We start from the raw sequence: 11,384 nt of genomic DNA on the forward strand, positions 1-11,384 counted from the left end.
CCCCCATGCAAGTCCACGACGTGCTGCACGATTCCCCCCTCCCACCGCGCTTCTCTCGGTTCCTTCCATCCTCCCGTGCATTCGAATCCTCCCGGAACCAAAGTCTCCTGAGGCCGCGTTTCCCGCAGGGAGGGAACTCATTCTTCGACGCAATGCAGGAACCGGAAGTGTGTCCAAGAGAACGTATTTGGGTCGTGGGCTTTTCTCCGTGAACGAGATCCGAGGCGCGGGACGCATGTAAACGGGGGTGGCCCTCTCGCGCCCCTTTCCCGGAGTGAGTCCTGTTCGTCGCACGTCCCTGGGCGGGCGGGGGTGGGGGCCTGGTGGTGTTGCACTGAAATGGGTCCCCTCCATTTGGCAACGGCCACGGACTGTCTGCTCGAGTGCCTTCGGTTTTATTTCCCTTCGCTCCTTTGGGACCGTGTCCCTGCGTCGTGTGTGCTTGGGAGGGGGCGGACGAGAAACAGCTGCGGGCTCAGGCAGAGCCTTCGCATGAGGATTTCCCCTGTGGCGCAGTGGTTAAAGCAGAACCCCCAACCTGGCATGCCCCAGATGTGTTGGACGGCAACTCCTAGCATGTGAGTTGTACCCCAACGCATTTGGCGAGTGCCAAGCTGGAGAAGGACCGGAGAGGCGAGGGTTCAAGTGCCCGCCCGTTCACGGCGCTCTTTGTACAGCATCTGCCCTCCCTCGGCGCCCTGCGGTGCAGCTGTGCTGTTTTGACAAAAGAAAAGGGCAGAGGGCAAGAGCTGTCTTACAGGCGGGGGAAAAGGGAAAGGTTTTTCTCTCCCACGGGTGAAGCGCGATGGGAGCAACCCCAGGAAGCTTGTGACTGAAACGGGGCTTGAACCGAAGTGCCAGTCCAGTAGAACAAATGGGCTCTGGAGAGTTGGTTGCTTTGATGCTTCCAGCATTAAGCCATTTCCCCCAGGGCTTAGCAAATGAACTTCAGAACAGCCCTGCTAGATCTGAGCAAGGGCCGTCAAGTCCCATGTTCTTTTTACTGAGCGGCCAGCCCACAAGGAGGGCATTAGTGCCACGGGGCCCTCCCACCCGTGTTGCCCAGCAACTGCTATACAGGTGTCTCATTGCCTCTGACACCAGAGTCTTCATATAGCCATTTGGACTAGCAGCCAGAAAGAGGCTTCTCCTCCATGGATTTGTCTGGTCTCCATTTGTCCAGATCAGCGGCCATCACTATTACATCTTGTGGAACTGAATTCCACAGCTTAACCATGCACTGTGTGCTGAACTCCTTCCTTTTATCTGTCCTGAATCTCCAGTCAATCAGCTACATAGCATAACCTCTTTAGATTCTAAGATTATGAGACATGGAATTAAAATACCTCTCATTTCTCTTCTTCCACACTATGTAAACTTATATTTAACTCTGTCATGTCACTGTTTCCTGGAAGTCATTATTATTCCGTTCAAAAGTTCCTATTGTGTACAAACTTGAACAACTTCATCTGCTAGTGTGTCTTTTGCAGAGCACTTTCCTCATGAGTCTTTGTTCCTATCAGCCTGTTTTTCCCCTGCAATTTTTACACATTTAGGCAGTTAAGAATTTCCTTTCTCTGCTCTAGTGTGACTGTTGGTTTCCATAGTCCAGCACATGTTGTCTTCAGCCGTAATCCTATAGATGCTTACACAGGAGTGACACAGTGCTATTTCTGTGTCAACACACACACACAATTGTCCTGTGAGATGTTATTCATCTCTTGATAACATTTGGTAACGGGTTGACCAGCACTGCTAAGAGCTTCTCTGTCTTTCCAGGTGTTAACTCCCTGAAGAACATAGAGCAAGCAAATTCCAGACAGTCCTCCTGCCACAGAGATGCAGGAAACAGATCTCCCGGACAAAACTGAGTGTGCACAGCTGCAGCACTCTGCAGAAGAGGCAATGGAAACCGCAGCTGCCAAAGGCTGCTCGCCGAAGAGCAGTGAGGTTCCCCGTGTATCCTTGCAGTTGTCTCACAGTGAAGAGTCAGAACCAGGTATCCTTGATGCACATAGCTTTTCAGCAGTGAATCTCTCTCCATTGCCCCAGTTCCAAGCGGGAGAAGATGCCCAGGGCCTCGGAGATGTGTGGCCACCCTCTGAGTTGGAGTGGGGCATCTAAAACACCCTCTCAGTGGGGTGGGCAGATATGGAATTCAAACCACTCTGTTAACAGGTGGAGTTCTGCTAGTCACAGAACTGAAGCTCAGATTTTTCTGCTGACAGGCCCAGAGGCCCGCTGCTTCCGGTGGGGGGAGTTCCAGAGCAGCACTCCAGCTGAAAATGATGCAAGTGGAGCCATGGAGTCGAATTGCCTGGTCCATGGAAGATCAGCCTTTGTGGCTTATGATGGCAGCATCCCAGGCGGCCAGGAGGCCTCTGATGCCCCACAGACCCGCAGGGATGGTGGAGAGCAGGAACCTGCTGCCTGCAATGTGGTGGCCCCCGGACCCATCGAGGAGGAGGATCCCGCCGTCCTTGCCATGTTCCGCGCTGTCGCCGACAGCCGCTTGGCGGTGCGGAGCCAACAGAAGGACGAGCCGGATTTCACGCCTGCACAGAAGCTGGCCATCCTGCAGGACTTGTACCGCTCGAAGCCCCTGGTCTTCCTGGAGCGCTTCCGGACGGTCCTGCGTGAGGAGCACCTGCCCTGCTTCCAGCACCTGTCTGGCAACTACGAGGCAGACTTCTACTGCGCCGAAGTGCGCAGGGCAGGCCTGGGCAAAACGCGGCACACGCGGGTGCGGAACAAGCGCTATGCCGCTCTGCAGCAGCTCATCAGAGGTACGGGCCCTGAGCTCTGGTGCGCCACTCTGTGCTCTGGGAAGGGGCTGGCCGTGTGCCCAGTAGCACGAGGATGAGGCTGGGGGAGATAGAACCAAGATACTCAGGGCCTGTCCTGGTTCTGCCCTGGTTGGGTGGCCTGTCCCTTCCTCTCCTCTCTCGCGTCTTTCTCTTCCGTTCCATTGCTTTGCTGGCGGCCAGGATGGGCAGCAGCGGTGCAGCCAGTTGATATTAGCTCGGCCTTCCTCAGACTGGCTCCCTCTGGATGTGTGGGATTTTTCTGCCATCATTCCCAGCACTAGGCAGGCGGCAAGAGATGGCACGAGGCTGAGCAGCCCCTCTTCCCAGTGCTGGCCAAGCATCCTTGTGTGTTGCAGGCCGCCCCATGGGGGACATACCCCACGAAGCCAGGCAGTTGGCTGGCGGCCCCTCACCAAGCCAGCTGAGTGGCTTTGGGACAAAGACACCAAGCTCTGTTTGCAGCTGGCGAATCGGCCACTAGGGGAGGGCAGCTGCTCTTCCCAGTCCCGGCCAAGCCCTGCTGTTCATGACTGGAGAGGCACCGAACTGCCTGCCTCCCCTGGCACAGTGAACGGCCAGGATTGGTCACGGTGCTGTCAGTGGCCACCGGTTTCCCTCCCCCACACAGGGCCAGCTTCGCCTCCCTTCCGGTTGCAGATTCCCATCCCTGCTCTAGAGTTTTGCAGGGCTAAAGTCGGGCGGGGGGTGGGGGGGGGTCCTAGAGGCAGGCCAATTGGCAGCTTTGATTTGGGGATGGAAGATGCCACTGAACGAACGCGTGGCGAGCCGTGGTCTCAGGCTTCCCTGGATCCTTGCTGAGCACGATGGGGCGGGCTAGGGCGGGGGCTGGCATGTGCCTGCCCCGCCTGTTCTCTGTGCAGCCCTTCCCTTGCCAGCAGCCGTGTCTGCAGCCTCTCTCTCACGTGCAGATGGGGAATACTTCAGCGACGAGCAGATGCGCTGCAGGGACCCGCTTCTTTATGAGCAGTACATCGGGCAGTACCTGAGTGACGAGGAGCTGCAGGCGCTGGGCAGCCTCAAGGAGGGGGCTTCCTGCTCCCTCTCGGCGGTCCTGCTGGACTCCTACCAGGAACAGGTCATCCAGCGGCGGCTCCAGGTGCAGCAGGAGCAGGAGGAGGCCTGCGAGGAGGAGGAGGAGGAGGAGAGCAGCAACGACAACGGGGAAGGTTGGTCAGGGAGAGCAAGACCCGCCCGGTTTGGGAGGGAGGCTGGGAGCCTGGTCTCTCCCTTGGCAGAGGCCGCCGGGTTCAGGGTTGGCCCCCGGGGGTGGGCAGACCAGCACTGAGGAACGTGTGGGTGTGGAGTGGAGTGCTTCCGCTGCTCATTCCCCAGCCAGCCAGGGAAAGTGGCAAGCCAGTGTTCCTCAAGCATTGTGAGCGCCGGCTCCCCTTTCACACTTAGCTGCTCAGGCGCCTCCCGTCCCATCCAGCTGTGCTAGGCCTCTGCCGTGCAGGTGGGTGGACGGGGCTGCTGGCCTTGGCTGGCGGGTGGGCAGCCTTCTGCACAAGCGCCTCCGACCTGCAGGAAGCCACCCCACTGAACGACCAGGCCAGGGTCTTCCGGGCTCCTCCCGAAACTGACCGTCCAGCCTCTCCACCCACTAGGCAAAGCCTCCGACTCAGAAATGGATGAGTGGGTGCCCGACCAGGAGGAGAAAGCAATTCTGCGGGAGGAGTTCACCAGCCGGATGTACCAGCGCTTCCTCAACGGCAAGGATGGAGACTTCGACTACAGGTGAGGCAGGGACTTGAGATGGAGGGGGCCGCTTTCACGGGCAAGGTGAAGTCAGGATTTTGCCTCAGGTGCACAAGCCTCTGTGAGCCCAAATGAGGCTCGTGGTTCAGGGCTGCCCTCTCCATGGCCTGCGGTTTGCTTTCCCCGATCCCTGCTTTACAACACGCTCTCATCGGTGGCTTAAAATCCCCCGTGTTCAAGAAGGCAGAGCGGCCTCCAGTAAACGGACCCCTCCAGGATTCATTGCACCGCGGCTCCCGGCCTGGCCAAGAGCCGGGCTTTTCCTTTGCCCGGTCCATTCCCACGGAGGAGGAAATCATGACGGAGTTCCAGGCTTCTCTTTCTAATGGTGAGGGTTAGCAATGGTAAAAGGAAATGAAAAACAATTCTTAGCTGGGTTTTGTGTTAGGGCCCTGCTAAATCAGAGAAGGATTTCTGGAAGTGAACTTGAAAAGCCTATGAGCAGGAAGGTTTCCCTCCTTTTCTGTCACTGTTGTGAGCTGTCAAGGAACGCCTTCCAAAACGTGCCATCCTTGACATCCCTGCTTAGCTCTTGTGAACTCCAGGCTGCACTTCCTCGATGGAGTTCCTCCATCCGCTGGTGGTGGTTCCTCTTCTTCTGCCCTTGAGTTTCTGTAGCATGGTGGTCTTCCCCTGTGGTAGGCATGTCATGAGTGGAGCCGGCTGGAGCCGAGGGTCAGACTAGATGGCCCGGGAGGCCCCTTCTGACTCGCTCTGTTTCTGTGTTTCTCCAGGGAGTCCTGCCTTCTCAGGATGTGCCCAAAGTGGGACAGTGTTCGTCACTTTTGCTTTGAGGGAAAGCTCTGGCTCGAGTTGATCTAGGGCCCCCTGTTGGTCTTCTTGTCAGTACAGAGAACTCGCAGTTCTCTCTTTTTCGGGGGTCCCGGCGCAGCTGCAAACTCTCGCCCTGAGCTGCTCATCATGCAGAAAGACCCTTCCCCTCCTTGAGGGGGAATCGCCTCACAGAGCGCTCAGGAGGCAAGAAGGGGGCTTTTGGCTAATGTGGGGCCAGAGCGGCCCTCTGCCCTTCCTCCGAAGTCCGGAGCAGATGGCTGCTTGGTTGTTTGTTTGTTTGTTTATTAGAGTGATATCCCACCGAAAAGGCACTCTAATTTTTGTATTGCAAACACACACCCTCCCTGTGGTCACGTGTCCTCCCTTCCCCTTTCCCTTCTCCCACCCCATCACCACCACCGCCATAGCGAGGTTGACGAGAACCCAGACTTCGACAACCTGGACATCATCTCACGGGATGAGGAAGAGCGCTACTTTGATGGGGAGGAACCAGAAGATGCAGGCGTGATGGAGGCGGAGTAGAGGGGTCCGGGATCCTGGCCCAGAGCTGGAGGCGAGGGCCTGGGACACAACCGCAGGGACACCGGATGGGCGCGTTCTGCCCTCCGACAGCCCTCCTGCCTGGTCGAGAGGCTCCACCTGAAGGGGCTCAGAAGAGCAGCTTCGCCCTGGAGCAGGTGCAGTGCGTCGAGGTCCAACCTGATGGTGTGCTCAGCAGCTCCAGTACTGGGCAGACGCCCCGAGTTTCTCTCCTGGCTGTTTCTCAGCGAGTCGCAGGAGAAGTGCCAACTCTCGCCCCAGTCATTGGCAAAGGGCAAGGCCTTCTGGACTGGGCAGCTGCAGTTGGCATCTGAAGCTGCAGGGCAGCGCTCCTTGCCCAGGTGGCTGCCTCACCTCTGGACAGTCCTGCTGCGGAGATGTGACGGGGTCCGACCCACAAGCCCTGAAAATCATGGGACCCCCTGTTCGTGACGGAGGCAGAGCCTGGACTGCCGGCGGGCGAGAGGCTCTGCAGCTGCCCCGTTGCTCAGTGGCGCATCATGCGTCCAGCGACGTCTCCAGCGTTTGAAAATAAATAATCTGTCGTGTACTCGTTGGCATGTGAAGGGCTTTGTTCAAAGCAAGCAGGCTTTTCCGCTTCAGCGGGAAACAGCCTGTGCTTCCCCATGGACTGGCCTATGATGCCCAGCTAATCAAAGCAATTTAAAGTTATTCTGCAGTATACACAGTTCTCTGCCTGTAAAGGGTTGCAGTTTAGATAAATGAGGGTGGGTTGGGGAGGAAAATAAGGAGCTTTGGGGAATGTGAGCTTATCACTTCTGGAGCTGAGAGGTAGCAGCTTAGGGTCTTGCACTGTGCTTGGACTAAAGAATTCCTCCCCACCTTTGCCCCGGAAGGATCTCGCTGCCAAAGAACCAATGCACCGCTTTCAACGGCTTGCTGAAGCGGTCGGCAAGCCCCGTGGCCTCCTCTGCATCATGTGGCCCTCCCTCTCTTCTCCAGGTGAGGTTGCTGCTCACAATGAGACTGTTACAGGTTTGCCCTGTTTGGGCTTTAATTGGTGCATGGGAGAAGGTGGGCTCTCTTTTTGAAGGAAGAACTTGCAAACTACAGGAACAGTTGCTGGCAAAAGAATGTGGCTGGAATGAACGCATCTGAATCGCGTAGCTTTTCCCAGAGGGGCCCTTCCAAGCACTGCTGGCTCTGTGAGTTACTGTCCCACATACTTGTGGGCACCAGACTGGGGGAGGCTTTTGGAGGGGTGGGATTTCTAGCTGCTGCTGTGCCCTCAGATCTGCTTCTCTGCCCTTCTGTGTCTGGGAGGGGGAAATCAAAGGCAGCCCCCTCATTTTCCATTTTCCTTGCTGCTGTTGGCTGTGACAGTAGTCCAAAGGACAGAAATGTAATGGCCGAGGGTTTCTTTGTCACTTTGCCTCCGTGGCAAGAAAGGTTTCCGCAGTTTGGTTGCTGAACGACCGGCTGCAGCCCAAGGTACAGGAGTTGGGCCCACTGGGAGAAGCAGAGACTTCAGGGATCATCTCAGCTCCTGGTGGGAATAATATTTGGCGATGATGAGGCGGTGGACCGGGGGAGAAATGCTTGCATTCAGTCCTCACTCTTGGAAGGAAGCCCTTTGAAGCATGGAGGGGGGGAGCCGCTGGGATCTCTTCTCCAGTGGAAGCTGCAGTGCTGCCGCATGTTTTGAACAAACCTCTCCCAGTATTCAGTTCTCTGCTAAGGAACAGTGGAAAGGACCCAGAGAATGGTTTGAGGTGCACCTGTGCGGCCCAGAGGGTGCTGGGCAAGCCTGTTGGGCTCGCACCGTCTCCACAAGTGCTGAAACGGACTTTTGAATGTGTCCGGCAGTTAGTTGTGGCTGCAAAGCGGCCGTGACTGCCCGCCGCCAGCAGGGGGCAGCAGGTCCCCAGCGAAGCGAGCCGGGCCCGGCACTCCCGCGGAGCCGGGCCTCCCGCTTGGGGGGGTGGGGGGCGCGCTTCGGGTTTAGACGGGAGACCCGGAGATCAGCCCCCGCTCCCCCGTCCAGGGGCTGGCCACAGAGATGTCCGCCCCCCCCCCGTATTGCAGCAATTTTTGTACCCCACTTCAAATGTGTTTACAGGGTGCTTTCCAATCATGGAATAGGAGACAGTGAATGCGCACGGGTCAAGTACAACACAAGAAACCTGGAGTACGTTTGAAAGGTAGAGCATTTGAAAGGCAGACCATTAGGAGGCCGTGGGGCCTCAAAGGGGTCTTTGAGTGGCTTGGAGGAAGGGGCTGTAGGCCGACCTTTCTGTGCGGCACGGCATTCCTCTAACCGAGCCTTCCTTGCTTCCTTCCTGCAATTTGGTCTGGTGCTCCGTGTTTCTGGGCATGTGGTGATGCTGTGACGCTGGAATCTCACACTGACATGTCTCTTCCATGGAGGCCTGGATGGTGTATCCCAATAGCCGCTTGGTGCCTTGCTGCCATTCCTGGGGGTTTCACCTCCACGGCTGACCCGGAAGACAGTTGCTTTTTCTGCGGCTCCAGAAGAGCCAAGGACGGGGGGGGGGGGGGCGTTTGGGCTGTTTGCTTTTTGTTGCAAGGCCTGAGCTTCCTAGGCTTGAGCGGCTGGGAAGTCACGGAATGTCCAGAAGCGTGTTTATTGCTGAAGAGAAAGGTCTCTGCCATGGCATAGTAGTAAATAGTGCGAGTTCAGTGCCCAAGAGGTAAATTTGGCTGGGTTTAATACCTTCACACAAACACACAGAGACTGAAGGTTTGGAGGACTGGAGGAGCTTTAGATGCTGCAGAAATGATCGTGCATGCCCTTGCCCATCAGGGAATTACTCCTGTAGTTTATGCATTTATTATTGTTTGTTCTGCCTTTTTTCCTATCAAGAAATTCAAGCTGGCTTACATAATTCTCCTGCTCTCAGCAACAACGACCCTGTGAGGTAGGCTGAGCTGAGAGAGTATGGCTGCCCCCAGCTCACCCGGTGAGCTCCATGGCTGAGCGGGGATGAGCGCCCAGAGTCCCAGTCCCGCGCTCCTAGTCACAACGCCGCACGAGGCCAGTCCCTCCAGCGGGAGTGGGGAGCTGTTCCCAACCCAAGGGTCGGATTCAGCTTTGGAGAGTCTCTTAGTAACTGCAAGGCAATGGTGAGTGAAGCCAGAGGCAAAGATAGTGTAGAATCAAAAACACAAAGTACCAGCCCGGCAAAAGCTTTTACAGCCAGTCACTCAGCCTCGAGGAAGGAATTGCAGCCTTGGGGGGGCGGGGGGTGGTGCGCAAAATCAGGGAGGGATGTGGCCAGGGGAAGGGGCAGGGAGCTTCTGGGAGCCCCAAGAAGCAAGCACCTGCGCATGGTTTCTTTCTGGTGGTGGAGGTGGGGAAGAGAGGCAGTCTGCCCATGTGCGCAGGTTGCTGGGGAACATGGGGGTGCTGTCGGCCTCGTGTCCTGCTTGTGGGTTCGTGGGGGAGGCTGGCTGCCTGCCTGCCTGCCAGCCAGCCATGTGACCCCATGGACCCATGGGGCAGCTCAGCAGGGCCTTTCTGCTGGATTCGGGGTCCAGACGGCCGAGCGGCAGGCGTCCTCGCGGCCAAGGGCTCCCCCGCACACATCCGTATCTTCCCTGCATCTCCCAGCCTTGTCTCCGAGAGAATCTGGCCTCCTTGTGGTTGTTTCCCTTTGCCAAGCTGCCCACAAGTGCCTGACTCACCTCCACCCCAACACGGGGATTTCCATAGAATTTCTGGCCACGTGCCCCTACTCTGCCCCCACTGGCTGGAGCTGTGGGGCGATTCCTCCCCCCACAGCAGGCAAGGTCTCTCCCCACCAACGCTCCTACCCACTCTGGCAGGATAGATGGCAGCCGGGACCTGCCAGAGGAGGGGTAGCGGGTCCAAGCCGGGGCTTGCACCTTCCAGAGGAGCCACTAGATGGCTCCCCTTCACTGCGCAAGCGCCCCCTTTGGGGCTCCTCCGGAAGGCATGGAGGACCCGAACACTGAAGCACTGAAATGCGCCCCCTGGACGCGCACCTCCCCGCACGTAGAAGGCAAGGACCACAGAGAAGGCTGTGCTGAAATTCACCGGCCCACTGTGCTGGCTTTCCACCTGCGGGGAGGTTTCATTCAATTTTTGGTGGTTCTTGCGGGGAATGTCACGCCTGAATTCGAAAGTGGTGTTGTCGTCCTTTGAGTTGTACCTTTATGACATATTGGCTGAGCGTGGGGAGGTCCCCAGTCCAAGTCCTCTGTGCCGTTAACTCACTACGGGTGCCTGCAAGCATATGTTAAGAAGGGAAAAGAGCGCCGTTTGTGCAGTATGCAAAAAGCAAATTTGCTAACTTCTCTAGGTACATACGGGCTTCTCTTCAGGCTCCTGCTTAGCAGAAACGGGTTCTGTGCTTTTGCCAGCTGCAGAGAGCTCTGCGATGCCGTGAGCTCTCCTCAGAGTGTTTTTGCAGTTTTATTTTGCCTTTTAAAGAAACCAGGCGTGCATGAGATGGCCACTCGCTGGGCCGGTGCAGCCTGCTTTGCCTCTAACTCAGGCTTCTCCTGCGCGGAAGGGGATCGCTGTCCTGATCTGACACTTTATGGGGTAGCTGGTGACTGAGATGCTTGCAAAACTCCACAACTTGCTAGACAAATGTGAACTATTACAGCCTGGTTTTATTGAGATTTAAGCTGGTAACATTGGGGAGGTTTTTAATGAGAAATTACTATTTCTTCTTCTTCATTTATTTCACCTCTATACTGCCTCAGAGCCCAAGGGCACTCTGGATGGTTCACATCATTCTCTTCCTGCTCTCCATTTTATTCTGACAACAACCCTGTGAGGTAGGCTGGGCTGAGATTGCGACTTGCCCAAAGTTACCCAGTTGGTTCTGTGGCTGAGCAGGACCTGCACCTAGCTCTCCTGAGTCCTAGCCCCCCACTCTTAACCACTATGCTTGAGCATACTAAGCCCAAATCTTAGTGTTAGGCCGGAAATCGAAAGGAATTAAAATTACCCCCTCCCCACCGCCGGCCTGCCTCTGCTTTGCTATCTGGGAAATCAAGGCAGCCACGCGCACTCTGCTTCCTTGCGAGTGGTCCTTGCCTCTAAGCAGATGCAGAACTGTGCCGTAAGCAGGACAGTAGGAGCGGCTGTCGCCTGCCAGGCCCTCTCCTTGGGCGCAGCATCTGTTCCTCCAGTGCAAACAGACGCTCTGCACTCGCGCATGAGCACTCGTCCTCCCCTAATCAGGGCTGGGGCTGCGTCTTGTCCCCTGCTCTGTGGAAAAGGGGCCTGGGGGGGTGGTCCCCGTACATGAAGAAGAGGGCGGCCCCCTTGCAACGGCTGCCTGTTTGAAGCCACGCAGACTCCTCTGCTAGGAGATGTGTCTCTGTGTGTATGAATGCTATATGTGGGTTTCTGGCCTCGTCCCTTGCAGCACAGTTGGTGTGGCGTTCGTGCATAATTGCAAGGAAGAGGCCCTTGCCAACCTGCCCCAGGGCATGAAGCCTGGCGCAAAG

General features: G+C 56.8%; 1 protein-coding gene across 1 annotated transcript; it reads left to right on the top strand.

Annotated features, from left to right (window-relative positions):
* Nucleotides 1-185: 185 nt before the first annotated feature.
* CCDC97 (coiled-coil domain containing 97) lies at nt 186-6,468 on the top strand. Its single transcript, XM_044435345.1, has 6 exons — nt 186-274; nt 1,780-1,999; nt 2,229-2,786; nt 3,737-3,994; nt 4,433-4,562; nt 5,786-6,468. Exons 2-6 carry the CDS (start codon nt 1,840-1,842, stop codon nt 5,898-5,900), a joined length of 1,221 nt encoding a protein of 406 aa, XP_044291280.1. The 5' UTR covers nt 186-274; nt 1,780-1,839; the 3' UTR covers nt 5,901-6,468.
* The last annotated feature ends 4,916 nt before the right edge of the window (nt 6,469-11,384 follow it).

The sequence above is a fragment of the Varanus komodoensis genome, unplaced genomic scaffold (assembly GCF_004798865.1).
Source record: "Varanus komodoensis strain SLA01 unplaced genomic scaffold, ASM479886v1 scaffold29_1, whole genome shotgun sequence".
Taxonomy (NCBI): Eukaryota; Metazoa; Chordata; class Lepidosauria; order Squamata; family Varanidae; genus Varanus; species Varanus komodoensis.

Bases quoted from the DNA above. Each gene is read 5' to 3' on its own strand.
- CCDC97 (XM_044435345.1), top strand. From the start codon at position 1,840: ATGCAGGAAACAGATCTCCCGGACAAAACTGAGTGTGCACAGCTGCAG. The intron at 3,995-4,432 runs GTTGGTCAGGGA...TCCACCCACTAG, and splicing joins CAGCAACGACAACGGGGAAG to GCAAAGCCTCCGACTCAGAA. The intron at 4,563-5,785 runs GTGAGGCAGGGA...CCACCGCCATAG, and splicing joins GATGGAGACTTCGACTACAG to CGAGGTTGACGAGAACCCAG.